The sequence below is a fragment of the Clinocottus analis genome, unplaced genomic scaffold (genome assembly GCF_023055335.1).
Source record: "Clinocottus analis isolate CAN_PGR_092001 unplaced genomic scaffold, fCliAna1.0.p SCAF_7, whole genome shotgun sequence".
In the NCBI taxonomy this organism is placed as follows: Eukaryota; Metazoa; Chordata; class Actinopteri; order Perciformes; family Cottidae; genus Clinocottus; species Clinocottus analis.
In genome coordinates, this window is record NW_027176229.1 from 22,156,242 (window position 1) to 22,184,108 (window position 27,867).

Genomic DNA, 27,867 nt, shown 5'->3' on the forward strand with positions numbered 1-27,867 from the left:
TCAGGACTCCTCCTTCTCGTCTCCGTGCGTGATGATGTAGCAGAGGGACTTGTAGTCGATGTTGCCGGTCGGGTCGATGGGCGCGAGGGCGAAGGCCTGCTCCACCTGCGGGTTTTCAAGGAAGCGGCGAGGTGAGGAGGAGGAGGAGGAGGAGGAGGAGGAGGAGGAGGAGGACGAGCTGTGAGAGCGTGTCACAGGAAAAAGTAGAAAACACAAACCTCCTCTGCTGTGAATTTATCAGCCTGGTTCATCAGCAACCGCTTGAACCTGGATGAACATGGGAAGAGATGGTGAGGAGAATATATGGAAAATATGAATATCGGAGGAAATGATGAGTACAACGTGTCGTACTCGTCCTTGTTGACAAAGCCCGTCGCATTGGGGTCGAACAGCTTGAAGGCAGCCAGTATGGTGTCTTCAGGGTCCGTGCCTGGGCGGACAAAAGCATTGTGTATATGTATATATATAAATACATATATATGTTTGATTATCAGTCAAATAAATATATGAAAGAAGGCCTCACCGTTGAGTTTCTCCCCAAAAAGAGTGAGGAACACGGTGAAGTTGATGGGACCTTTCCCCTCATTCAGCATCTCCTCCAGCTCCTCGTCTTTCACGTTCACCTTCCCTGGTGCACAAACACCCACAGTGAACCTATTTATAGTTTATATTTGTATAAATATATGTATATTTATCTATAGCAGGGTACGCATACAGGCATAGAAAACCTGGAAAAGTCATGGAAGTTTAAAATAGTTATTTCCAGGCCTGGAAAAATCCAAAAAGTTGTGTAAAAGTCCTGTAAATGTGTTATATTCATGTGTTCACGACGTTCATTCACGCTGAGTTTGAAATAATTATGCTTTTAAAAGAAAGAGGCTCAAAATATCAGCAGCATACATACAGGCATCTATATAAATGTTTATTCTTTTAATCAAACTATTGTCTCTCATTCATTTGAGTCATTTAAGGTTTACTGTATGCTTTGAATCCTCATTGTTAGTTTAAATACTACATTTTATCACTTTTTACTGTTTACACACACATTTCACACAATGTTTGATCATGAAAATGTGGTTTAAAGTCATAGATATGTGGTTAAAAGTTATAGAAATGTGGTTAAAAGTCATGAAAATCTGGTTTGAAATAATGGAAATGTGGTTAAAAGTCATAAAAATCTGATTTAAATTCATGGAAATGTGGTTAAAAGTCATGTAAATCCATGGGTCAACGTGTGTGAACCCTGATATAAACATAGAGCGATAAAGACATTAACATTCAGAAGATACCCAGCTGTCCGTAGGTCTCCTTCAGGTCTTGCTTCTTGATGACTCCGTCTCTGTCTTGGTCAATGCATCCAAAAGCCTGAGAGGTAAAGTACCAAAAAAAAATATTAAAATAAAATATGCAACTTTTTTTTCTGTTGAATTTCAAGCGGTATTTTCATGAAGCGGTCAATCATAAAAAAAAGACTTTTCTCTTCCTTCTCAGAGAGGAAACCAAACTACTATTAGTGAATTATGAATGTACAATGTCCTCTAATGTATTCTAATTTCCCAAAATAACTTCTCTACTTCCTATATTGTAATAAAAGTGAGGATTTGATGCATCGCTCTGTGTACAGGAAGCCGCTTCATGAGAATCTCTGAACGACCAGCTTTTCCTGCATGAACTCATCCGCACCACTTTATTCACATATTTTACTGCTTTTGTGAACTTAAACCTTTAACTGGACCAATTTCCATCACCAAAACAGTCCAAACACACGAGTAAAGTTACGTTTTCATAAGAGATATGAAGAATTTCCAAAAATTGAGATTCCAATTTTCAGCTTTAGAGTCATACATGATTGCCTCATGACAATGATGCCTCATTATATAGAGAGCTGAGATTGTTCTGCAATTCATGATGTAAAACACGGGTACATTCCTTATGTGAAAGGTGAATTTAAGATATTATGAAAATGATCTCAGGGGTCTGAGAGTTTTCGGCCGCTCCAAGTCCGACTAAAGGCGTTCAATCGCGTGAACATTTCCCCCTGTACCTCCTTGAACTCCTGTATCTGGGACTGCTCGAACATGGAGAAGACGTTGGAGCAGGACTTCTGTCCTCCCCTCTGTCTCTTGTTGGAGGCCTTCTTGCTCGCCTGAGAGGAGGAACGGTTTAGTTTCCTGGTCTGCAGATTCAAACACAACAACCGCCATCAAGAGAAGCGTCTTACCATGTCTGAAGGACGGTACGTGGACTCCTAGCCGAGGTGCGACGCCGGGGTGGGCTTTATGTCCGGCTGGTCTTATCTCCCAGCTTCCTATAATAGCCCGCGGTGGCAGCTCAGTCCCTTACAAGGCCGGCGCCGCGCCGCGTGTCACTGGAGGCGCCCGATAAGACGTGAAGCAGCCGGGATTCCTCTGGAAAACAGAGATAGGAAGAGCGAGAGGAGGAGGAGGAGGAGGAGGAGGAAGAGGGGAGGGGGTGACCTCTGCCATTTGACATCAAAATACAGTTTGCTCCTCAGAGGTCAAACCTTAAAGGACACTTCATCATGTTTTATACCCTGAAAATGAACCTCAAAGGACACTTCATCATGTTTTATACCCTGAAAATTAACCCTAAAGGACACTTCATCATGTTTTATACCCTGAAAATGAACCTCAAAGGACACTTCATCATGTTTTCTCCCCTTGAAATGAACCCCAGAGGGCACCTGTTTATGTTTTATCTATAATGCATTTCATCATGTTTTCTCCATTGGAAGGGAACCCAAAAGGTCACTTTGTGTTTTCTCCACTGACATTGCACCTCAGAAGGCATATTTTTATGTTTAATCCACCTCAGTACGCACTTGTATCGCATTTCTTTCAAACTAATGAATGTATATTCCATGTGCACTATTATTAGGACTTAAGTAACAACTCTGTGCATGCAATGCTACATCGCCCTCCAAATGAGATTGTCTGTTTTTCCAGCAAATAATATGATATCTCTCCGGGTCTTAACTGTTAATATTGCCACTGGTGTGTTGACATAGTGAAGTAACTTCAAGACAAAACATTTCATTCAGCTGTGAAATTAAATCCCAGCCACAAAAAAAACCCAATAACAATAATTTTAAAGTATAATAGTTTAATTATGCAATTGTATTTACAGTAAAGCCTCCAAGGCACATTTCATCATGTCATCATGCCCACACGGAAAACCTACAAGCGAACACACACAGAGTGGTAAACATGACAACAGCAGGGGGATAACTCATCGCTCACTAACAGAAATCACTACAAGACAAAGCAATGAATCTGATGTCGTCCCAGTTTACAAAAAAAAACAAAAAAGAGTGTGTTGTTTGCAGGGGTCATGCCCAAACACGAGCAACACAAAGAGTTAGAAAAAAAACACCTAAAAACACTGAAATTGCGCCACTAATGCTACTAAAATACAGTTGCGTTCTTGTCTGTGCGTCTTCCAGCCGCGAGTGTCCGCTCGGCCGACACGCTTCCCCTTCGGAGGCCGAGAGCGGCATCGAGCCGCCGGCCGCGGGCGACGCGTGTCGTCAGTGTCCTCGGGTCAGAGTTCTCGGGGCTTGCTTCACCGCTGTCCCGGCGCACGCGTCCCCCTTTCTTTCTTTCTTTTCTTTTTTTTTCTTTCTTCATCCTCGTGGTTACTGTGTCAGCATGCTGGTGGCCATCTTGCAGGCCACCGCCGAGATGAGAGCGGCGCCGCGGCCGCTGCCCTCCTCCGACTGGATGAAGGTGATGTCGCAGTGGGGCGTGAGGTCCCTGACCATTTTGTGGAACCGGTCACGGAAACTGCGACGGAGGAGGGAGAACACACACACACACACACACACACACACACACACACACGTTTAAATAAACACAAGCTTAAAGGAAGGCCCAAATAGCACGTCTTATCACAAACTGGTGGTTCTCAAACTGTGGGGCGCGACCCTCTAGTGGGGCGCGGAGGTATTACAGGTGAGGAATCCTTTATTAATCCCACGGTGTGGGGATTATTCTCTGCATGTTACCCATCATCCTTAGTAATGAAGGAGCTTTGTGCTGCTGTGAAGCTCTGGGGCTTCAGTGCCTTGCTCAAGGACACTTCAACATGAAGCTATGGGGAGAAAACAGGGATCAAACCGGCTTCCTTGCTCATCTTTTTTGCCAAATATGAGTTATTTTTTTGCACATATATAACTTTATTTGCATTATTTTAACAAAGTGATTGCACATGTTATTAGTTTTTGTCAGATTGAGCAATCTGGTTCACTTGAAAGGGATTTACATTTTCTTTAATCTATTAATCAAAAAAGCCAAATGGACCATTTTGTTCCCGTGTTGTCGGGGCGGTGGGGCCCGAACATTTTGCTTCCTCCAAAGTGGGGCGCGACAGAAAAAGTTTGAGAACCACTGTCACAAACTAAGGTGCTCATAAGTCTCCACGATGGACCCGAGAGGGATGGGCTTCCTCACCACGGGTGCAGCTTGTAGACGGATCCGTCGATCCCCACGGTGATCTTCAGGGCCTCCTGGCTGCGCCGCTCCCGCATCAGGTTGATGACGGCGGCGAGCCCCGCGGCGCACATGTGGGCGGAGCGCGTGGACACGCTCTCGCAGACCAGACGCACGATGTCGCAGTCCAGCTCCGAGGGCAGGACGCCCAGCGAGGACAGGATGTTGTAGATCTTTTTCCTGTCCCCAGTGTCACTGGTAGAAAGTTATGCATACATACATACATATATATATATATATATATAGGCGATAGAGAGTGCAGTAGTTCCCCGTGTGTGTGAGCATGTGTGTGTACACCAACTCTCCTCACCTCTCCATCTGTGAGACGTGGCGGGTCTCGAAGCTGCCGCGCGTCTTCAGCAGCTTGGAGGCCTCGCCGCTGAACAGCAGGTCCTCGTTCGCCAGCTTCATCAGAACGAGCCGGACCAGCTCGCCCATGTACTTCCCGCTGATCAGCTTCTCGTACCTGCGGCAGGACGAGAGCCCCACCCCCCCCACCCCCAAATAAGGGAGAGAGAGAGAGCAGGTAATTTAAAACAAACATTGCCAGGAAGGGCTCTCAAGAGGAGGATGCAGAGAGAGCGACGTGCACGTCACGAAACAGCTGCCTCTCCAAGAAGGGAAGGCGAGCGAGCGAGGGCGGCGACGTCAGCGCCTAAGAGGCTCGACGGAGGAGGCCGCCGGTGCAGAAAAAAAGGTAAACAGCCATTAGGCCGACGGGCACTGTGGCGAGCGGTGGAGAGGGGGGTCATTAATCTGACCCCCGCCCTCCTGCCCGCGACGCGCTGCCCGACTACTGACGTATGAGGGCTCCGGCCATTTACAAGCAGCCTGGCAGAAAAACAGCCGGCAGCTTAGCAACCGCACAGAGGCCCCGGGTGGAAGTCAGGTGAGTATTGCCACGGGAAGGGGTGATTAATTCGGGGGAGCAATAAGAGGATGAGGGAGGGCGAGCGCGTGGGTGCGCGGGCACGCTTTACAGTCTGGCGCCGAGCGTCGGACACTCGAGTGACGCCGCACGGGCCGGATGAGGTTGAAGGACGTGCGGAGGTCGCCGCCGAAGCTTCCCACCCCCCTACATGGCGTGCTTTGACCTGAATGAACTCACAGCTGCTGCCCGGGGTTAATCGAGGTCTCGTCCACCACTCTGTCGTACTCCAGCCGAAACTCCTCCAGCTCCCCGTTGTTGCCGAACGCGCCCCACTCGGTGTTCACGCACATGCGGCCCTCCTCCCCTTCCACCAGCTCCACGGTCCTCATCTCCTCCATGTAGCACGCGTTGCAACCCGTGCCTGGGAACACACAAACAAAAACAAGAAAAGAATTTAAAGATATTTAGATTTATTTTTTTTTGGTGAAAAACAACGTTACGTCGTCTGCAAAGAATCGAGCCTCGCGTCGGTATGGGCTTCGAACTGCTCACCGACAATCATTCCGACCTCGCAGCTGCGGTCCTCGTAGTAGCAGGAGATCATGGTGGCCACCGTGTCGTTCACCATGGCCACCACGTCCATCTCGAAGTCCTTGGAAACAGGCAAAACAGCCAAAAGTCAGCGCAATCGTGTAACAAGTCGTCCGTTGTTTTTTTTTGGAAAGAGAGAGTTCTGACGTTCGGGGCCCACTCACCCCTCGTCTCTTGATGGCGTCCCGGAGCAAACCCACGATGTTGTTCCCCTCCGCCCCCGAGGCCTTGAAGCCTTTGGTCCAGTTCAGCAGGATGCCCTGTGGAGAAAAGGGGAAAAAAGACCTTTAAAATGTCTCCACCGATCTCATTTTTGTTTTTTTGAGGCATGTCTCTCTCCCGACTAAACCTTGAGTAAAGAAAGTGAATGGCCCTTACTTATCGCCCTTTGGCCTTATTGAAGAAGTTGTACTCACTTGATTCCTGTGGTTCTGAGTTTGTACTCATGTTTAAATGCACTTGGCGTCAGCTAAATGAAATGTGATGTCCGAGGCGCGGCGGGACGTCCTACCTTGTCGATGTCCTCGTGTCGTACAGGAAAGGAGAAGGTGAAACCCAGAGGGAGCTTCTTGTGCTTGATGTGATGCTTGTCCAAGAAGTCGGACATGCACTCTGCTATGTAGTCAAATAGCTGCCGAGAGAAAAAGAGAGAGAGAGAGAGAGATGAAGAGGATATCGGATGTGGAGAACCTGCACCCTAATAGGAGCTATAATTTATTTCCGAGGGTTTACAGAGAGTCAGACCCTCGAGGTCTCTGAAGAGCTTTAGTTTTGGAGTCTGACCATTTGGGCAGTGCCCGTCATGGCATCCTCGGGAATGGAGTACATCTGGTTCTTGGTCTCCACCTTCCAGCTCCTCTCCTCGTCCTCACCCACCTTCACGAGCATCACGCGGAAGTTGGTCCCCCCCAGGTCCAGAGCCAGGAAATCCCCCACCTCTGTCAAAACACACACTACATCTGAACGTGCACGTACTGGCTTTACCTGCGCAGGTGATAATCATTAGGAGCATTACATGTCTGGCGGACTTCACCGAAGATACAGAAAAAAATGAAATAAATCAAAACAGGGGGGTCATCCCGTGGTGGGGTATCTACCTGATCCCTCGGGGGTGGAGCAGACGTAAGTCGGGAGCATTTTCACGCTGGCCTCCTCGTGCGTCTCCAGACGCAGCCCTCGGTCCATCTCGCGCTGCATCCTCTTCATCACTTCTTTGAGCTCTTCCTTCTTCAGCCGGAACTCTGACAGGATGTGCTCCGCCTGCAGGCGCCGAGAGACAAGGAGGGAGGCGGAGGGGTAAAGCGGGTTCAGAACAGAACAAGAAAAGTCGCACGGTGGGGGGTCCGACCAAAGAAATGCACCGGATCCACGCTTACAAATCTGGCTTATTATGAGAAGATAATTGAGGCTTCAAAAACAAGGGAGGAGATCAGTTACAGCAACCAGATGGAGGTTAAAGTTTGTCTTTCAGAGTTCCCAGGACAAATCTGAACATCTCGCACAGTCAAGCTCCTCGGTCACGAGTTCCTTTCCCGAAACAGGGCGACGCCAAACGGCTTAAACCCGCCGCCGAGTCCCCCCGAGTCTCACCGTGAGGATCTTATGGACCGGCGGGCCGAAGCTGCCGGGCATCTTCACCATCTGGACGGAGCTGACACACGGCATGGCTTTAGCTAAATGAGCCTCCGCAAGTGCGTCTGTGGGTGCGTGTGTGTGTGTGTGTGTGTGCGTCTGGTGTTTCCAGGCGTGCGGTGAGTGTGTGTCCGCCCCCGCGAGTGTGTGCAGAGTCAGTGAGGTGTGAGTAGCGCTGAATGGGAGCCGCGGCCGCTTTTTATGCTCAGGTGAAGTGGGGCCGGCCCACCTGCCCCAAATTAAGAGAATAAAACACTCACCCCATCTGGCCACAACCCCCACCCTCCTCCTTGTGACCTTTATGGATAAGATCTTTGTAACTTAGAGAGCTGCTGACCCACTTTATCGTAATGAAGTCTTATCCTGTTATCGTGGTGGCAATTTGAAGAGTTTTTTTTCACAAATGATAATAATTAAAGCGGCTGCAGGATATTCGAAACCTCCGTTTTGATTCCTCTGCCTTCATGTGCTGGTCTTGAAAACAGTTTGACGGCTGCTATCTTAGCCGGAGAGATGTTTCTTGTTCCAAGGATATATTAACACAAACAACCACAACAAAAACGTTTAAAAAATAAATCACAATCCCACAAGTATCCGTGTTATTTCTCTCTGTGGAGAACTGAACAGTGAGATACACGGTCTGTCTCAGAAGGCCTTTTAACGTGGCAACGCAGAGTTATGATTTCATTCGGTCAGTTATTCCAGTGACCTTTGACCCAGACAGTCGACCGAGCCCTCGACGCATCTGAGCGTGAACCCTGCGATCCGAACTCCTCCATCTTGTCTTTGGGAAGAGCGAACCCAGTGTCACCGGGTTCGCTCAGCGGGGCCCGAGAGGGTTACGCATGTATGTCCGTAAGAATTAGTAACATATCTACAATTAGCGACGGACGACCCTCCAAAACAAACAAGCCGCCGCGGGCGAAGGCCTTCAGCGCTTACGGTTTATAACAGTGGTTTATAAAAGCTCTGACCTCTGGCTGAGAGGTCACTCGGCGCCCTGACAGTCAAGTCAGTCAAACTGACCTCAACACTTATGCAAAAAAGACGCTTATGCTAGAAAAATGTAAAAGATGATAACCCAATGCTGCTCACAATGTGCACGCTCTAGTCAAGCATGTCAGACATTTAATTAAATCTTAAAACAAAGTTTAAGTTTGGTAAAAAAACATTTTTGAAATAAATATATTCAAACAGAAGCAGCCACGTCTGGATCAGAGAGAGAGAGAGAGAGAGAGAGAGAGAGAGAGAGAGAGAGAGAGAGAGAGAGAGAGAGAGAGAGATGCTGAATGGAAAAATAGATGAATGAACCGACAGACAAACAAACAAACAAACAAACAAACAAACAAACAAACAGATAGATAGATAGATAGATAGATAGATAGATAGATAGATAGATAGATAGATAGATAGATAGATAGATAGATAGATAGAAATGAAGATGGATAAAAACAGACAGATAGAGGCAGACAAAAGATATATAAAAAGACAGAAGGATACACACATAGATAGACAGACAGACGGAAACAGATAACAGACAGGCAAACCTTTCATTTCTTTTACCTTATCCATCGTATGACGACGAGGATTAAGTCCAGAGGGTCCTGCCGACCATCAGTGCTCCACAGTGGAGATTCCCGAGTTTCTGCTGTCTTTGCACGAGTCGCAAAGAAAATGTTGTCCTTTTGTGGGAAACGTAATTATATTCCCACCAGGTGTGATCTACATACAGCTCGAGCAGGTTTACATAACGGCAGTATTGCCAAGGCCAGTATCTGGTGAGTGCTATGTTTATAACAGTATATAGAAGAATTGTTATCAAAAAATATTTTCAGGGTGAAAAAAAAGGATTCATCTTCATTGCTAGAAAAAATAATCTATGCATTCATTTTCATACTCGATACCGCAACAACCTGGATGGATGTATCCCCGCAGATATATTATATAAAAACCTTTGGGTTTGTCTTCATTTTTTGTGCAGGTAACAGGTCCAGTCAACATCCGCATCGGCGCATTAATGGATGCGCCATCAGCTCCAACAGAGAAAAGTTCAAACGTCGCCTTCCAAAGCTCTTGTTCCAAGGATGCACGTACACAGCAGAAGAAGAAAAAAAGATATTCAGCAAACCTCCCATCGGCTGGGCTTCTTGCTGTGTTACCTCGATATCTAAACGCGACCTAAAACTAGTTCTAGGAAAGAACCCCCCTCCTCCTGGTGCTGCAGATGTCCTGTCAACACGTCGCACCTGAACGCTTAGCGGTTTCCATGCCCAAAAGGTTTCAATGTGTTGCCTTGGAAATGAATTACAGGCACACTTCTGCCATGGAAAACACTTACCACCGAGTTAAGTAGCTAAGGGGGGAATTGTTAAATGGAGCAAGATTACCAGAGAAAACATCAATTGAGGGGGCCATATTTTTTTTGTAGATAAAGGGCACAAGCACACAGGGAATATAGAAGTTTAGACTCATTGTTATTAATTATTGTGAACTATGTTTGCACATAATTTAGGGGTGATTCAATAATGATAACCAGGCTACTTATAACAATGTTCTACATTGTATTCAGATGCAAATTAGTATCATTGATTTAGGTTCAATATCCTCACTGCATTATTATACAGCTTTGTTTGTTTGGCTTTACACCAGCTGCTTTTCAGAATAAAATAATGTTGGCCTGTCAAACCCCGGAACAGACAGTTCTTTAAATGTACGAATATTGAACAATGACTTTTACCAGACAGCACAAAGGCTGTCAACATTCAAGGAAATACAGATTCAAGCCTGCGTTTCAAAGCACACTTTTTTTCATGACGAGGTCTCGCTGCAGCTAACCGTTGAAACTTGTATTTTTCTTTTAAATAAAATAGTATTTAAAAGTACAAGATCATCCACTGACTTGCTAATAATCAAATACTTTTATTTTATTTATTTTTTAACAACTTTAACTCTTAACCCGTCGGAACCGTGGACGTGCCGGCATGTTTGTTTCCAACCGGAGCACTTATCCCGTTGGACCGCATGAGGATCGTGACGTGGTGATTGGTCATCGAACTGCATATTGAAAGCTACTTAGTTAGCCGTGCCTACGTTGAGATTAGGTCGCCGGGCGTCCTTTTATACACGTCTACGAGTTTTAGTTTATGCGGCCGAGAAGGTTTATTCGCTTGGTTTGTCCGGAATCAAACAGTTTGCTGCTGAATTATCTGGTAAGTTACCGGAGGCCTCGCGGAGACCAAGAGCTGTCTGGAGCTAGCCTCCCCTACACAGTCTGTGCTAACTGGACTGGATTTCAGAAACTGAGCTAACGCTAGCTATGCAAGTTTAAAAAAACTTCGTTTACACACTCGCTACCTCGTGACAAATGTGTGCTGCTTACTGTCACGTTGCCTGTTTGTTGATAAAGGTTGACTTGAGATAGTTGGTTAGCATGGTAGCTCATAAGTCGGCTACTTTCACTTCTAAGCTAACGTTAGCACTTGTCAGCTGTAACTTTGTGTTTCGAGCTAGCAAGCCGGCCGGCTGAGCTGCATATTAATGGATCTTAATCGTCTCGTGTCATTTTTTTTCCAGATTAGATCACTGGGGGCCGCGTGACCGTGTCTGCTGCGACTGACTGGGCGGAACTCGTACGGCGGCGGCATGAAGCTCTACACCCTCAGCATCCACCATAAAGGAGCGACCAAAGCCAACCTGCTCAAGTCGGCCTTTGACCTCTCCTCCTTCAGCTTCTTCCAGCGCTCCAGGTGAGTCCCAGCGAAAGCAGCCGGCATCTAATCCAGGACATGTTGAATATTGAATGTGTCTTTTTAACTTTTGCTTCTCATGTTCTGTGTGGAGACAGCAGTGTGTGTGCAATCAGTTTGTTGTTGTTGTTGTTGTAGTCTCGATTTTGTCACCTAGCAATTATGGGAGACTTTAACCGCTGTATTGTTTTGTTTTAGTGTTCAGGAGTTTATGACCTTTACCAGTGCCTTGATTGTGGAACGGACGTCACAAGGAAGTCGGGCCTCCGTCAAAGAACAAGGTGAAAAATACAATTACAAGCACTCACTCTGTTGCCCGATACAAGGGGGCATCAAGGTGGCAGCGTGGTTAAATGCACGGCGTGTAGCGGGCTGCTGCGATCCAGAGACCCCCCTTTTTTTGCATATGTTTTTTGCATATGTTTTTTGCATATTTTTTTTGCATATTTTTTTTTTGCATATCCCCATGTTTCATAACTGTCAGCTATTCAGATGAAGTTGTGTTGTAGATGTGCTTTTTTCTTTCTTTGAACACCTGTTCGAAAATCCATCACTTTCACTTCTGGTAAAGTTTTGGCGGCTCGCTCGTGGTTGACCCGTACGTGGTTTCTCTTTCTCTCCCCGTCCCTCTCAGAGTACCTGTGCCATGTGTATGTGAGAAACGACAACCTGAGCGCCGTGGTCATCGCAGACACCGAATACCCACAGAGAGTCTGTTTCACATTGCTCGACAAGGTGCGCACGAGAAAGTGAAAATAAGGACGTATCATCATCGTCATCATTATCAAGCTTTTTTGCGGTCAACTTCGATATTCAGGTTATCTGATGTCTTTTTTCAATAGGTATTAGAGGAGTTCTCCAGGCAAGTGGACAGTATAGACTGGCCCTCTGGCAATCCTGACACCATAAACTACAAAGCCTTGGATATTCACCTCGCTAAATACCAGGTCAGTTTCTAACACGTTTACTAGAAAGCGTGTCAAAGGAAAGTCCTGTGACGTGAGCGACTATACTCTTGATTGTGTTCTAAGCAAAGCCTTTGATCGTGTTTAACGACAAGTGATCATCAGGCAGTGCAGCAATTTACCTGGCGGCTTCTTTTTATATTTTTTTAACTCTCCAGAATCCCAAAGAAGCCGATGCAATGACTAAAGTGCAGGCGGAGCTGGATGAGACGAAGATCATTTTAGTAAGACCCAAGAGCTTTATACTGCAGAGGGTGATATCGGTCAAAAATTGTCCCAACCCTTTGCGTCGCACCTAACAACCATCCATGTTTCCGCAGCACAACACCATGGAGAGCCTCTTGGAGCGAGGGGAGAAGCTTGATGACCTTGTGGCGAAGTCGGAGCACCTTGGAAACCAGTCCAAGGCCTTTTACAAGACCGTAAGTGCTGCTGGCGCTCGCAGCATCGCAAGTCTTAACTGTAGTCAACCGCTCGGGTGCCTGACGGTGTGTTCGTGTTCCCTCCTTCAGGCCCGGAAACAGAACTCCTGCTGTGAAGTCATGTGATGTCGCCGCCTCGTCCTCACGGACACGCCTCACTCTCCCTCTCTCTCCTCCCTCTCTGGCTTATTTTTCCTGCTCTTCCTACATCTCCCATCACGCACCAGCCATCAGCTTGTGACACGATGGACGGCGGGGAGCCCGGTCGGACAGCGCCGCGGCGATCGAGGGCGAGTCTCGCACGGCTGGATTGCGGCTGATGGAGGGGTTGGGGGGGAAGGGGAGGGGCTAAAGGAGTGACGGGTGTTTGGGAAGAAGTACTTTTTTTTTTTTTTTTTAATCTCTCACACATCCACGTGGTGCTGCCGACATCACAGCACGACGCGTTTCAGGCGGTGTGTCTGCAAAACCATTTAATGTCGTTCAGATGGAACCTCGTCTCCTAAAAGTTCTCAAACGAGCGACTCTTGACAATCTGAAGGCCTCATTTGGGAATTTAATTCGATGCGTCGCCTGATTCGGTTCAGTTTCAATCAAAGCCCGACGTTTGTTTTGTTTGTTTTTTCCCCTCTCTTTGCTGTTCGACTCCCACTCGGTGGCCCTGTTTATTTAACTCCATTGCTCCAGTGGCCTCGACGTTGAGTTTGATCGAGGGGGGGGGACTCTTAACGTGAGCACAAGACTGACTATGCGCCGTTTTTATAAATGATTTAGAAATACTAGTTGGGATGAAGTTACATGACGTCTTTTTTCCTTCTTTTTCCCCCCTTCACTTGTCTCAGTGTTAAATGAAACCTTAAACATTCCCACTCCGGGGTGAGTGTGTTCTTGAGTGTGATGATGTGAAATGTAGAGAGATGTTTCTTCATAGCCTTATTGCAGAGCGGCTAGCGTGTAACCCCGCCCCCTCCCGCTCCCCACAGCCTCTTTTTACAGACGTCGTCTCACAAGGAGGACGGGGCTCGTATGAGTTTATCTTTTATTCTATGCGTTGTAGCCGCGCTTGTTTTTTTTTTTTTTTTTTAAATCACTTTGGTAGTCCACTTCAACACTTAAGCAGGCCAGGAGCTCGTCTGCACCTCTAGAAACTAGAATCGCTCACGTTGATTCTGGGGAAGCTTCTCTTGAAACATATTGGAAGGAGGATGGATGTAAAACTGAGTGAGTTGTATCTCCCCTCCCTCTCTCCTACTTTTAAGACACTCCGGGGCAGACGTCCATGTTGTTTTCTGTTTGCGTTGTATGCAGAAACGTCTTTCTTCAGGAACTGCGTATCGGTTTAAGATAACGAGATGCCTTCGGTTGAGTGTTTTTAGATGTTTCTCTGCCGTACGTGCGTATGATTTGCAGATATACAGCATCGATGTCGAGTGCCTGTGCGTGAGGACCGTTGTGTGTGTGTGTGTGTGTGTGTGTATGTTTGTGAGAGATCTGGATCGCTCCTTCTGCTTTTACAGTGTAAACATTTTGTGCAATATGTCTGCAGACTGTCTCTCTTTAAAAATAAGAGGAAAAAAAGCTGAGAATAACTGGAGACCTGTTGAAGGACAGTCATATCGACCTTTGTATCCGCTGTTCTTATGACTAATTCCCATGTGAAGCGCGTCCAAGGTTGTTTGTTTTTCTTTCTAGAATCTGTTTTGATTTCTACTATTTTCAAAAATTCCCATTTAATGTGCTAAATTAAAAAATAAACCAGTGTATTAACAGTCTGCATTAAACGTTTCGATCCGGATTTGGTGTAAAAAAACAAAGACTTCACATAATAAACTGTTCTTTTCTGTCTGTATTAACAATTTGTTGTTTTTCTCTTTTTTTTTGTGGGAACACTGATTGTTCACAGAACGTGTAATCTTGCCTAGATAAACGTCAACAACGACTTCCGGTGTGTTTTGGTTGGTGATTTCCAGACATCCGACTGAGTGGCGTTGAGGTGTCGCAGTAAACAATGTGACGGTGACGTCATCCTCTGCAGCGCGTGAAGGTCCACAGTGTTATCTCAGTTAAACTAAACCAGAGCCGCCTCCTTGAGAAACAGGTAGTCCAGGCATGCATGCGGCCTTCAGGGGTTGTAGGAAATATCAAAGCTCCATAGGAAGGTGTAGTATACAGTTAGTGAAATGTCAGACTCTATTTTTTTATATATACTTTATTGGTGAAGATGCACAATATGACACGAGGATCAGTGTAGCTACTCGTCAGGTGGTCTCGGCCTTTAACTGACGTTTAAATTAATTTTATTCCTCATAAAAACATTTTCATGACAAAAAGCAACGTAAGAACTTGTTCCTCTTCATGGGACCGCGAACCAGTTTCTTTGAACATCTCAAATTGACCGTTAAAAACTTAATTTTAGCCGTTAAACGGCGGACTCCAACTTCCGGGTTTATCATATTTCTCGCCTTCAAAATAAAAGCACCGTACAACAAAACAGGAAACCAAATACATTTTGCTCACGACAGACAAAAACGTAACAAAAAACAACTTAAGCACAGATTGAGTTACTTAAATCAGTGTTTTAATTTGTTTGTGTATATGTTAACCGGTTTACTAAAAAAATAACAGGAAAGTAAAACAAACATAAAATAAAGTGAAAAAAATTAGTGTATATATATATATATATATATATATATATTCTAATTTTTTATATATATATATATATATATATATATATATATATATATATATATATATATATATATATATATATATATATATATATATATATATATATATATATATAATGAATCAAAACCCATAAAGCAACGCCACAAGCACGCAGTTCCTGATGGGACCTGCAGCGGGCGCGCGATCAGGCTGCGCGGGTTCCCAAAAGAAAAGGCAGCACCTGAACGCAGCACGAGGAGGCGCGCCTCGGCGGAGGTGAAAAAGAAAAACACGCGAACCGATGAAGTCCCGACGATGTGGACCGAGGTGAGAAACAAGAGCCACACCGACACCGGCGACGGGAACAGCTCGGAGGTGAGGAGCTACCACACACACACACACATGCACACACACACACATGCGCGAACACACACATTTGGGAGGGTTTGGGCTCCATGTACCAAAACAAGAGCGCAACTCTCTTTGACAGAGTCGTGACTTTACGACACAAGCTGACGCGTTTACGTGATCACGAGCCTCCAGTGTGTCGTGTTTTCAGTGGTGCTCCACTGCAAGATGTTTGTTTATTTAGTGTGTGTGTGTGTGTGTGTGTGTGTGTGTGTGTGTGTGTGTGTGTGTGTGTGTGTGTGTGTGTGTGTGTGTGTGTTTGAGTGTATCACCCAGCTGCAGGAGCACGTGCTTCAACGCAACAAACATGTCAGAGGGTTGACTTTCTTCTACTTTTATCTTTCACTTCTTCTATCTGATTCTCCAGCAGCTTAACTTCCAGATGCTTTCTGCACTCTTGCCTTGTTGTTGTGTGTCTGTTGTCTGCGTGCCTCACACTGTGTTGTGTTGTTTGCGTCGGGCTGAGCGCCAGCGCCCTCTGCTCCACTTCTTCTTCTTCTTCTTCTTCTTCTTCTTGTTCAAACACGAGTGTTTTTGCTGCTTTCAGATGGTTGACCCCGACGTGACCCTGCAGCTCTTCCACTCTGTTCAGCTCAGCAACGGTGAGTTTGATCCGGATCACAGCGCAGTTTGGTTGGAAGTTGTTATATTTTTGTTGTTGTTGTTGTTGTTGTTGGTTCATTCTTTACACAGAAGTGGACTATGTGTATTTCCACTTAGTCAGATTAGAGTGTCAGAGAAATGAGGAAATGCCCTTCAGGTAAATTCCAGCTAGCAGCATGACAGCTGTGTGTTGATGGAGAACAACACACACACACACACACACGCACACGCACACACGCACACACACACACACAGCAAAAAGGCCGACCAGTGTCAGTGCACTGACATACTGTACTGTGAGCTAATATCATTATATACTGATTTAATATAATTATACTGATTTAATATAATTACACTGCGATTTATTATCATTATACTGTGTTTAATATGACACTGATTTAATATTATTACAGATTTAATATCATTCTACTATACTGTGATTTATTTTTAATGGGTTTATACAATATTCTTTAACGTATAATATATATTTTTTCTTTACAATATACTAGTTTACTTTTAATTTAATACCATCCTAAAACTGTATTTAATACTACACTTTGACTAATTTTTTATGACACACTATAAATAAAAAAAACTAAATTAGTTTAACGTTTTTATGAGAAACTTTGTCATCCTGCAACATTTTGTCTGATAACGTCTACTAACTGTAACGGTGTCATATGAATGCTTCCAAAGCACAGATGATGCATATAATAATAATAATAATAATAATAATAATACAGCTAAATGAGTTAAATTAGGGGAGTTACTAACAAGAAGATGCTGGATGCTTTTAATCCTTATTAAAATCTTGTATAATATTCCCATTAATGATTCAGTTATCGTAACGCATCACATCCTGTTAACTCTTTGTTTGTTTCCATGGAGACTCGACTGCAGCCGCTCGTCCCTCCGGTCCGGACGACTCGGTTCCCAGCGGCAGCGGCATCGTCCCCGGTGAGCTGTAGGTGTAGCAGGAAAAACAAGCCCCGCCAGCTGTAGCTTTAGCATTAGCATTAGCATTAGCTCACGGGGATGAGCATACAACATAACGACGGGTCACATGCAGAGAAGACTTCTCGTGGAATGATGAAGAACGTTCTACGATGACAAATGAAGTTTCTTCTTCTTTGGGAAATTCAGACATGGAGATTCTTTCCAAAGAAACGCTCGCTTCTGATATTTTATTATTACACATTATAAAATAAATCACAACACTTCACTAGAGAGGACTGGAACATAGGGAAGGAAGGAAGGGAGGAAGGAAGCATAGCTCTGAAAAGATGACATCCACAAGCCTCGCACAGGAAGGCAACAACCCCCAGAGACATTTTTTAGTTTTTTTTATTCAATATAAATGAGCACAAACGAGCAAACAGTAAATAAACTCAGTTTTTGGAGGCGCTGCGTCCTTCAGCTCATCTGGACGCTTCTCTTCCGCAGCGCGTGTTCATCAACGTGCGTGTTTTTATTTTGTGCTTTTCAGGCGCCATCGCGGCCGCCGTGTTCATCGCCCTTCTGCTGGCGCTCTACGCCGTCCTCTGGAGGTGCATGGTGGCGCCGCCCCGCCGGTAACAACCAGGAAAGACAGGATGACGCTTCATTCCTTCCTTCTCAAGTCATGTGAACGCACTCGTGTGTGTTTCTCTGTCTGTCTCCACAGGAAGCACAGCAAGGTGCGGGTGAGGGTGAAGCAGAGGACGTCTGTGTGAAGACGATGTGCAGCTCAACAGTGGAACATGAGGAAGATGCTGCTGATGGATCCAACGACCGGACCGCCTGTCCGGCGGAGTCAGATCGCGTTTCTTCTTCTTCTTCGTCGTCGTCTTCTGTGAACTCTGCGTCGCTGAGGGCGACTCGGGTCACGGCTCCTCCCCCCTCCCTCCCCCCTCCGATCAGCCAATCGCCTCCACGCGAGCATCTGGTGTGGAAATCTAAGAAATGTCTTTCTATATTCGTCCTCCTGCGTCTGCTTTGAACTCCACTCAGGACGCCGTCGCTGCTGGAAGACTTGAAAGCAGCTTTTCGGTTCGGTGCAGTGGGAAGAGGAAGGCGCGCTCGCAGCGTCTCTTTTAATCTGTTTTTACTTTCGTTTTTAAAATATGGAACCAGGAAATAAATGTCGCCTTGTGCAGGAACCAACTCATGCGGCAGGACGAGTGTAAAAGCTGCTTCACAGTGCAGGTCCACACACTTTGTGTTGTTTTCTCCTCCAGAACCAGTTCTGCTGCTTGTGGAAACCAGAGCTGAATGAATGAATGAATGAATGAATGAATGACGTCACGAGCAAGAGTATTAAGCGGATATTCTGCTAAAATAAAAGATGATCAAAGCAGAGCTGCTGGAACTGAAAGATAGCGATCTTCTGACTCGTCCGTCCACACATGAAGTAAACTTATGAGCCAGTACAGGAAGTACAGTTCAGGCTCATGTAACGGTCTAAATATCCATCGGCTCATAACTTATGTTCTAAACTATGAAGGGAGATTGGTGTCTTTTTTTTACTCGAGCTAATTTCTTGTCTGTAGGTAAATTATCTCCAAATCTTTGCTCTCAATTTAAAAAATTGCGCTCGGAAAAAAAATTTGCTCTCAAAAAAAAATTGCAAATTAAAAAAAAAAGAGCATTTCTTTTTTTTTTTTTTTAGAGCAAATTTCAGTTTCGAGAGCATTTTACTTCTTGATCATATTTTAATTTTTTTTTTTTTACAGCTATTTTTTTAATTGAGAGCAAAGATTTGGAGATGATTTACATACAAACTAGAAGTTTGCTCGAGTGAAAAAGACACAAATCCACCTTCATACTCAACCTGGAGCACGCGGGGCTCACCGGTTAAAATAAAGTCAAGTTCAAATAAATATGACACCGGTGCAAACTGTCAATATTTAGGAAAGCGTTGAATGTCATCACACTCGTCGTGCAAACACCAAACGTTAAATATAGACTATGAGATATGGAGCGTGAGTCACGGTGAACGTTAGAAATACTGCTGTGTTCGGCTGATCAGTTGCATCCTGTAGCGGAGGGAGACTTTACACTGACTTCCTCTTTCGCCGTCGGACACGCTTTCGCTTTCCGCTCGCTCTCCACGTCTCTTTACAGATGTGTTTGAGCTCCAGAAGCCGCGTCGGCAGTTTTTGGAGTCTTGGCTTCGGCGTTTGTCGCCGGAGATGTGAGCGTACGCGACGGGAAACCCGGAGGGTTCAAGCTCCGCCTGGAGTCCAGGGAACATGAGCGCTTGTGCCTCAGACAAGCCCCGCCCCCTCCAACCCATCGGTGTGCAGGTAAATCTGGTTTGTGACGCGTGTGATTGGCCGGCGGGCCGCTGCGTGCTGCGGGCAGTAGTCCACTCGGAGCGGCGAGGCCTCGAGGCCGCCGGGGGTCAGGATCTCGATGTCGCAGCTGCTGCACTCCTCCTCCTCCTCCTCTTCCTCGTGGGCCTGCAGCCGCTCACCCGTCTGTGCAGAGGAGGATGAAAACATGAACGCAACGCGTCAAGAACTCCATTAATGTCGAGGTAACAGAAGCAGGACCGCGGGCCTGATGCTCGTGGGACCTGTCGGTTTATTATGACGCCGTCGCGGCTCTTGAGAGCTCTTTTCTACGGAGGAACAGTGAACTCTTTGCAGCGTCCTCTGTGTGATGATGTACGTGAGCAACACAGCGAGTCAGACCCGTGCAGCTGCGTTTAGTGCATGTCGTGTCCTCCGGCTGGTCCGTACCTCGCGCAGGAAGCCGGCTAACTCCGGGGTTTTGACGTTCATGCCGGCGGGATAGACGAACACCTCCTTCAGCCTGGAAGAGACACACAAGCAGGAGGAAACGACGTGTTGGGAAATGTGTGTTTGGAGGATGATTTCTCTTTTCCAACGCAGCTTCTTGGCGGTGATTTGTAAACCTTTTGAAAGCCCGTTTGTTTCCCTCTCTTAAGGGTTCTGGGACGAGCAGCAGAATCAGCTGATCGGCAGGATTTGTCACATTTTTCATGGGACGCAACCTCGCATGCTGAGCTGCGCCGCTCGCCCCAGAGACGCATGTTTCTTACGAGTGGGGCAGCGTTTGAAAGGGAAACAAACAAGCGTTCCAACGGTATGAAAGTTCAGGCCAAGAAGCATCGTGACGAGGAAAATAATCCACCAAACACTAACTTCCAACTCCACCTGGAGGAAGGAAGGCAGCCCTTAAATGTCTCTTAATGACACACTTTGTAGCTTAACTTTAGTAAAGAACTTGTACTTTCCTGAGCGTCAGCGTGATGTGACATCTCATAACGTAACATGCACGTGCGCGACACTCGATTTTCCAGGACATTGAACGTTTCCTCACGTGTGGAAACGTGGTCTCTCCATCTTTCACAGGCGTCGACCTCTAAATCAGCAGTTTACCTCGGGACCGAAACCCTTAACTTAGAGGGTTTAAGTCATTTCTCTCTCAAGTACAACTTTCCAAGTCGCTCACGTTCTCCTCTGCAGCCACACGAGGGCGCTGCAGCCCAGCAGCAGCAGGACGGGCGTCAGGATCTTGGCCAGCTGAGCAGAATCTACCAGAGGAAAGTCATTTTCATCATCTGTGTGAAAAACAAACAGACTGCTGCGTCTCTTTGCGTCTCTCCGCGAGCTCACGGCTGCTTGTGGTCCTGGCGGTGGCGTTGGCGGCCTCTCCGGGTCCGCCCTCGCCGAGCGCGCTCACGGAGAGCGCGTACTCGCGGTCCGGCCGCAGACCCTCGATGGTTACGGACTTCCTGCGGGGGTCGGCCACCACGACCACGACGGCGGGCGCGTCGACCCGGCCTGCAGGACGCGAACACCGAGGTTACAGACGCCCTCTGAAGGTGGATCTGTGTCTTTTTTATCTCCAAATCTTTGCTCTCAATTTAAACAAATAGCTCTAATTTTTTTTTTAAATGTTCTTTTAAAAAAAAAAAAAAAAAAACTTTTTTTTTAGAGCAAATTTTAGTTTTGAGAGTTTTTTTTTTTTTTAATTTTGTAGAAAAAATTCAAGAGCAAATTTTAGTTTTGAGAGCTTTTTTTTTGGATTAAATTCCTTTTTTTTTAGAGCAAATTTTTTTTTGAGAGCATATTTTAGTTTTGATATTTTTTTTTGTTTTTGGAGGAAATTTTTGATTTGAGAGCTTTTTTTAAAATCAAATTTAAATTTTTTTTAAGAGCGTTTTTTTGTTTTGAGAGCAAATTTGAGTTTTAAGAGCATTTTTTTAGATCATATATATATATATTTTTTTTTTCCCTTTTTTTTTTAGAGGATTTTTTTAAAGATTAAATTCCTTTTTTGAGAGCAAATTTTTTTTTTAAAGAGCGTTTTTCTTTTTTGAGCTATTTTTTTATTGACAGCAAAGATTTGGAGATAATTTACTTACAAACTAGAAATCTGCTCGGGTAAAAAATACACAAATCTACCTTCATAGACCTCGTTTGCGAGAGAGCAAACAAGGTTTCTCTCTCTCTCTCTCTCTCTCTCTCTCTCTCTCTCTCTCTCTCTCTCTCTCTCTCTCCTCTCTCTCTCTCTCCTCTCTCTCCTCTCTCTCTCTCTCTCTCCTCTCTCTCCTCTCTCTCTCTCCTCTCCTCTCCTCTCCTCTCCTCTCCTCTCTCCTCTCTCTCTCACCTGACTCCGCCTCCCGAGCCGTCACCAGGTAGCCGGTGATGAACGCCGGGTGCTCCGGGTCGTCCTCGCTGTAAGTCCACGCCAGCGTCGCCGACGATGACGCGACGCGAGCCGGTTCCACCAAACCGGGAGGCTTCAGGGATTCTGAGAAAAGCAGACGGCTTGAATCAAGACAACAGAAACAACTTCCTGCAGCGATACGAACCCACAGGAAGTCGGTTTCATCGCTTTCGCAAGTTGTTTCCTCCGTCAGTCAACAGGATCTTTATCTGACCGACAGGAAGACGCGATGGTGCAAGACGACGTCTGGAGGCTGAACACACTCCTCTCTTCTACTTCTACACACACACATTTACAGTTTCCTAGCAAGTTCTAGTATTAAATATATATTCTACAATATCCTTCACTTCTAAGAACAAGAAGAGAGTTTCACAGGAAAGATCTCTCCTGGATTTTCATTTTGAGAGTTTAATGGAATCCACACACGTGATACTCAACATGTTCAAGACTTTTAACCACATTTCCATGACTTTTAACCACATATTCATGACTTTTAAGCAAATTTTCAAGACTTTTAACTACATTTTTATGACTTAACCACATTTCCATGACTTTTAACCACATTTTAATGACTTAAAACCAAATGTCGATGACTTTTAACCACATTTCCATGACTTTTTAACCCAACTAGCTCAACTGAAGACCAGTTTTATGGCTTCTCTCAGCAGCAGAACTGTTTTCAGTTGTGTAACATCACTGCACAAGAGTCTTCAAGGGTTTTCTACTCATCCATTAGTCTTTTAAACACAATGTTCCACTACAACAATGAGTGATGCTGCTGGAAACGGGCCAGACGTTTCCATCTAGAATAGTCTTTTACCACATTAACTATGTCCATCCATCCATCCATCCATTATCTTAACCGCTTATCCTCATTAGGGTCGCGGGGCGCTGGAGCCGATCCCAGCTGTCAAGGGGCGAAGGCAGGGTACACCCTGGACAGGTCGCCAGTTCATCACAGGGCAGACATATAGACAAACAACCATTCACACTCACATTCACACCTACGGGCAATTTAGAGTCCAATTAACCTATGCAGCATGTCTTTGGACTGTGGGAGGAAGCCGGAGAACCCGGAGAGAACCCACGCTGCCACGGGGAGAACATGCAAACTCCACACAGAAGGACCTGCCAGACCAGTATCCGAACCCCGCCCCGCCCGGGATCCGAACCACAGACCCTCTTGCTGTGAGGCGTCAGTGCTAGCCACTACACCACCGTGCAGCCCACATTAACTATGTATAGATTGTATTTCTGGTTAATTTAATGTTATCTTCATTTTAAAAAAAGGCTTTTAAAAAAAAAAAAAAAAGGACATTTCTAAGTGAAACCCCAAACTTTGTGCCACCGCTTCACTCCGTACACTTTATCCTCATCTTAACTTTCATTTTTATCTATTCGTGCTCCCTTTTCATTGCATGTTAAATATTAAATGTTACGCAACCTCCTGCCAGGGACCTCTGATCTAAAACACCTCGTGTCCAAACTGTGACCCTGAACGCAACGTCTGGCCTCTTGTACTGAACCTGCACATGGTGACACTCACGCAGCTGTCGCGAGTATCCCGTCTGCACCTCCAGCAGTCGGTGTCCTCCTGCTGTGCAGCCGTAGATATTAAATCTATACCTCCGACCTGCTTTGAAACGTCCTGCGAAACAAAGTCAGATCACGTTTTACCTCCAAAAACAGGAAGAAAGATACTAAATGAACGTGCGTTGACGTTCAGGGCTCACCGGCAGCGAGGACCAGCGTGTTGTTTCCCTCCGGCAGCTTCATCCATCGCACGTCAGCGTCATCGCACGGCGCCGCGTTACCCAGGACGCACCACTCCACCACGTAGCCGCAGGTGGCGCCGCCCGCCGCGTCCCAGGACAGGCGCGAGCCGCTGGACCGCTTCTCCGCCGGGACGACTTCTGGACAGAGACGAAAACCCAATCAGAGGAAGCTCACAGCGGAAGGAAAACCATCCGGGCGGCGGCGAGCGGCGAGCCTCTGACCTCCGTCGTCGTCGTCGTCGTCCCCGCGGCGGGGGACGGTGAGGCGAGCGGCGGCGGCGGAGCAGCCGGCGGGCACCACGGCCCGGACGGCGAAGTCGTGCCGTCCCGCGTCGACGGAGACCTCGGCCCGGGTTCGCCCGCCGCCCGTCCGCTCGGTGCGGTTCCGGCCGCCCTGCGACCACCGGACCACGTAGCCGCGGATGCTAACGGCGGCCGCGGAGCCGGGGACGCGCTGAGAGGCGAGAAGAGACGAGAGGAGGAGGGGGGGGGGGGCTCGAGTTGCTGCGCGCGACACACAAACAAACACACAAGCGACAGAGTCTCACCGGGATCCACAGGAGAGTCACGAGGCGAGCGTCCGGGTCGGGGAGACGCTTTACTCTCCTCCACACGTCCAACGACACCAGCGGAGCTGTGAGGGAGGGTTTTAGTTTACAGCCTCACATTCACACACCTACGGGGGCAACTTAGAGCCTCCAATTCTTCTGTCTCCACTTTGGAGGAAGCAAAATGTTCCACGGCCCGACACCACGGGAAAGAAACGCTGCAACTGGTTGAGACTCCTCCATCTGGCTTTTTAAATTAACAGATTAAAGAAAGTTTAAATCCCTTTCAAGTGAACCAGATTGCTCCATCTGACAAAAACTAACAACATGTGCAATCACTTTGTTAAAACAATGCAAATAAAGTTATATATGTGCAAAAAAATAACTCATATTTGGTAAAAAAAGATGAGCAAGGAAGATCCTAGTTTTCTCCCCATAGTTTCATGTTGAAATGTCCTTGAGCAAGGCACTGAAGCCCCAGAGCTTCACAGCAGCACAAAGCTCCTTCATTACTAAGGATGATGGGTAAAATACAGGATTAATAAAGGATTCTGCATTTCCACCTGTAATACTTCGGCGCCCCACTAGAGGGTCGCGCCCCACTAGTTTGAGGACCGCTGCTTCAAACCTCCCTGGGGCTTGAACCCCCGATGTCCTGCTGGTGATACGTACCGGTGCTGAAGGAGACGGGTCGCGTCCACTCCCCCCACGGCCGGCCGGCGCCGCCGGCGGAGCAGCGCACCCTGGTGGAGTAGAAGGTGTTGGGGAGCAGACGCTCCACGTCGGCGCCGCAGACGCCGCCGGCGCCGCCGCCGCAGCTCAGCTGAGAAACAGACGGACGGTGAACAAAGTGGACAGAAAATCTTTTCAGACGGAGCGGATCGAACTCACCCGAGTGCGGCCGCCGCCGGGCTGCGCGGTGACCTCACAGAGGAGCTCCAGCCGGGTCAAGTTCCCTCGCACGAGCCAGGACACGGTGGCGTGCGACGCCCCGGGGCTCACCCTGACCACCTCCACCTCGGGAAACACTAACGGCAGCACACACACACACACAGACACACACACCTGATGAAGGTTCATCTTCTTGCGCTAACACGACTATAAAGGCCTTCACACACTGTAGCGCTCCGTTTGGACGCCCGCGTGACCTCTGACCTCTGTCGGAGATGTTGAAGCTGCAGCTCGCCGTCGCCTCCCCCAGCCGGTTCCTCGCCACCACGGTGACGTCGTATTCCTCCCGCTGCGGGACGGCCGGGAAAGCGCAGGGCGACCCCGCCTCGCAGCGCACGGGAGCCCGGTCCCACTTCCTGTTTCCTCAACGACAAAGAAGAGGAGCGAAGAAGAGGGATTTATTCCACAAGAAACAAGCTTTTTGACTTGCATCCTAACGGCCAGCAGGGGGCGACTCCTCTGGCTGCTAGAAGAAGACTGAAGTCAAGACCACTTCTCTGTTGGGTTCACTTCTCCAACACTGAGACCGTCATCCTGGTTTCTTCTTCTAGCTCGTACATCAATTGAACCTGAAACCTGGTTTACCTTCATTAACCATTTTAAGTCCCAGCATGCCCCATTCAGACAATCTTTTGGCATAAAATATGTCATTTTTTTCCATTTTTGAACCGAATGACACATTTTTTTGACTGAAACTCCTTCCTAACAGGACAAGACTTTGTTTTATTGTGATTTTTGTTGCAGACTCTGATTCTTTAGGTCCTAATCTTTCCATAAAGGTGTCTTATTGACGCTGCAGGAGGCTTTTTTCGGGATTCTGGCTCACATCATGAGATGGATGTTCATAGTTACCATCAAAATATCTTTTGAAAGTGATTTTTTTTGCAGATATACATTTTTTTCCGAAGACTTTGCTGAACAAATACATAGAATAAACACAAGTATTGGGATTCATTTGTGGTTCCTACAACGACTCAAACAAGGAAAAGAAGGTCTGGAGATCAAAATGGTTCCACAGTTTTCAACGGCTCAAACAAAAACATTACACTTCATCAAAGTATGTATCACCGAGCGAGGCGGAAGGAAGAAGAATGGAAGAAAAGAAAAAGCCAGAAGAGAAGATCCCGGTAGCGGCGCTCTTACCCGACGTGCAGCGTGTGCATCTGCGTGTTGCGGTCGCTGGCGTCTCGCCGTCTGCCCGTGTCCCAGCGGCAGAGCACGGTCACCATGTCTGAGGTGGAGCAGCTGAGGTTACCGGGCCTCTGGGGGGGAACTGCAGCACACACACACACACACACACACACACACACACATATGTAAAGGTTGACAAAATCATTAAAAAAAAGGAATAACACAAACACGTACAACTGACGTAGTTCCAGGCGTAGCTGATCTGGCGTCTGGCGTCGCTGCAGGAGAGCGACACGACCTTGATGAAGGTCGTGGGGACGGTCAGCCGCCGCACCGTGATGACCTTGACGCCGGCGGCCCCGACGGCGAGGAGAGGGCGTTCCCGGTCGTTGAAGGTCATGCCGGTCACGACGACGCCCCTCGGCGGGACGCAGCAGAACGCGGCGCTGGCGTTCTCCATCAGCACCCGCTGGGACGGGAAGATCCTGGTGGCGCCCAGAACCCGAGCTCCTGCAGGACGCAGAGGATCTGAGTCAAGAGCGAAGACGTGTGAACCGTAATCAACCCGCATGACGGAGGACAAGTCACGCGTTGCATCAGACGTGCAACGGTGGCGAAACACTGATGGAAAGTTTTGAAAAAAGGGTGGGGGAGGGGCCTCGCTCACGATCACTGATGTCATCAATCAATCGGCTCAACGATGAAGAGAGAATGATTTTTTTACCCGAGCACATTTATTATCTGTCGGGAAATTATCTCCAAATCTTTGCTTTCAATTTCAAAAATTGCTTCTAATTTTTTTTTTTTTTTTTAATGCTCTAAAAAGATATTTGCTCGCTAAAAAAAAAAATCGTCACAAAAAAATTTAGAATAAAAAAAAAAGAAATTTTTTTTTTTTTTTTTTTTAGAGAAAATTTCATTTTTTTGAGCAAATTTTAGTTTTAAGAGCAAATACTTTTTTTGAGAGCATTTTTTTATTTAGAGCATTTTTTTTAGAGCAAATTTTTGTTTTGAGAGCATTTTTTTATTTAGAGCATTTTTTTTAGAGCAAATTTTTGTTTTGAGAGCATTTTTTTTTAGTGTTTTTATTCTTTTTAGAGCAAATTTCCTTTTTTTTTTTAGCAAATTTTAGTTTTCAGTGGATATTTTTCTTTGAGAGCGTTTTTTTTTTTTTTTTGAGAGAGCAAATTTTTTTTTGAGATAATTTTTTTTTTAAAAAGCGTTTTTCTTTTTTTTCTTAAAGAGCGTTTTCCTTTTTTTTAATTGACAGCAAAGATTTTGAGATAATTTACTTACAAACTAGAAATCTGCTCGGGTAAAAAAAGACAGAAATCCACCTTCAGACTCAACGCGGGTGAGTCCTCACCGTA

The 27,867-nt window shown here is 46.4% G+C and overlaps 5 protein-coding genes across 6 annotated transcripts in view; 2 read left to right on the plus strand and 3 right to left on the minus strand.

Moving 5' to 3' along the window:
- Nucleotides 1-2,134, minus strand: myl7 (myosin, light chain 7, regulatory). Its single transcript, XM_068604838.1, has 6 exons — nt 2,045-2,134; nt 1,290-1,365; nt 524-628; nt 352-430; nt 219-267; nt 1-105 (listed from the first exon to the last, which is right to left on the minus strand). Exons 1-6 carry the CDS (start codon nt 2,078-2,080, stop codon nt 1-3), a joined length of 450 nt encoding a protein of 149 aa, XP_068460939.1. The 5' UTR covers nt 2,081-2,134.
- Nucleotides 2,135-3,161: 1,027 nt separating this feature from the next.
- On the minus strand, nt 3,162-11,416 carry gck (glucokinase (hexokinase 4)). Of its 2 annotated transcripts, none has more exons than XM_068605167.1 (10): nt 11,296-11,416; nt 7,068-7,230; nt 6,754-6,908; nt 6,482-6,601; nt 6,135-6,230; nt 5,932-6,031; nt 5,617-5,800; nt 4,819-4,974; nt 4,470-4,703; nt 3,162-3,803 (listed from the first exon to the last, which is right to left on the minus strand). In XM_068605167.1, the coding sequence occupies exons 2-10, from the start codon at nt 7,174-7,176 to the stop codon at nt 3,656-3,658; spliced, it is 1,302 nt and encodes a 433-aa protein (XP_068461268.1). In that variant the 5' UTR covers nt 7,177-7,230; nt 11,296-11,416; the 3' UTR covers nt 3,162-3,655. The 2 variants fall into 2 exon arrangements, with proteins under 2 accessions (XP_068461268.1, XP_068461267.1); XM_068605166.1 differs by lacking the exon at nt 11,296-11,416 and adding an exon at nt 9,166-9,827.
- Nucleotides 10,628-14,580, plus strand: ykt6 (YKT6 v-SNARE homolog (S. cerevisiae)). The gene is made up of 8 exons (XM_068605168.1): nt 10,628-10,811; nt 11,176-11,348; nt 11,547-11,629; nt 11,983-12,083; nt 12,191-12,295; nt 12,472-12,537; nt 12,634-12,735; nt 12,826-14,580. The coding sequence occupies exons 2-8, from the start codon at nt 11,245-11,247 to the stop codon at nt 12,859-12,861; spliced, it is 597 nt and encodes a 198-aa protein (XP_068461269.1). The 5' UTR covers nt 10,628-10,811; nt 11,176-11,244; the 3' UTR covers nt 12,862-14,580.
- Nucleotides 14,581-14,761: 181 nt separating this feature from the next.
- Nucleotides 14,762-18,750, plus strand: sb:cb288 (uncharacterized). Its single transcript, XM_068566264.1, has 6 exons — nt 14,762-14,833; nt 15,559-15,777; nt 16,358-16,412; nt 17,302-17,370; nt 17,900-17,984; nt 18,077-18,750. Exons 2-6 carry the CDS (start codon nt 15,718-15,720, stop codon nt 18,123-18,125), a joined length of 318 nt encoding a protein of 105 aa, XP_068422365.1. The 5' UTR covers nt 14,762-14,833; nt 15,559-15,717; the 3' UTR covers nt 18,126-18,750.
- A 366-nt stretch (nt 18,751-19,116) lies between these two features.
- The window catches only part of osmr (oncostatin M receptor), a gene marked incomplete at its 5' end in the record, with an annotated part of 9,171 nt that continues 420 nt past the window's right edge, over nt 19,117-27,867 (minus strand). The window contains 15 exons of the mRNA XM_068605037.1: nt 19,117-19,871; nt 20,136-20,208; nt 20,872-20,953; nt 21,036-21,203; nt 22,033-22,176; nt 23,639-23,740; nt 23,826-24,005; nt 24,090-24,321; nt 24,416-24,501; nt 25,088-25,238; nt 25,307-25,443; nt 25,571-25,722; nt 26,510-26,639; nt 26,732-27,007; nt 27,864-27,867. The exon at nt 27,864-27,867 is cut by the window's right edge and continues 147 nt beyond it. Of these exons, the coding sequence (XP_068461138.1) occupies nt 19,659-19,871; nt 20,136-20,208; nt 20,872-20,953; nt 21,036-21,203; nt 22,033-22,176; nt 23,639-23,740; nt 23,826-24,005; nt 24,090-24,321; nt 24,416-24,501; nt 25,088-25,238; nt 25,307-25,443; nt 25,571-25,722; nt 26,510-26,639; nt 26,732-27,007; nt 27,864-27,867 (2,130 nt within the window). The remainder of the gene's footprint in view (nt 19,872-20,135; nt 20,209-20,871; nt 20,954-21,035; nt 21,204-22,032; nt 22,177-23,638; nt 23,741-23,825; nt 24,006-24,089; nt 24,322-24,415; nt 24,502-25,087; nt 25,239-25,306; nt 25,444-25,570; nt 25,723-26,509; nt 26,640-26,731; nt 27,008-27,863) is intronic.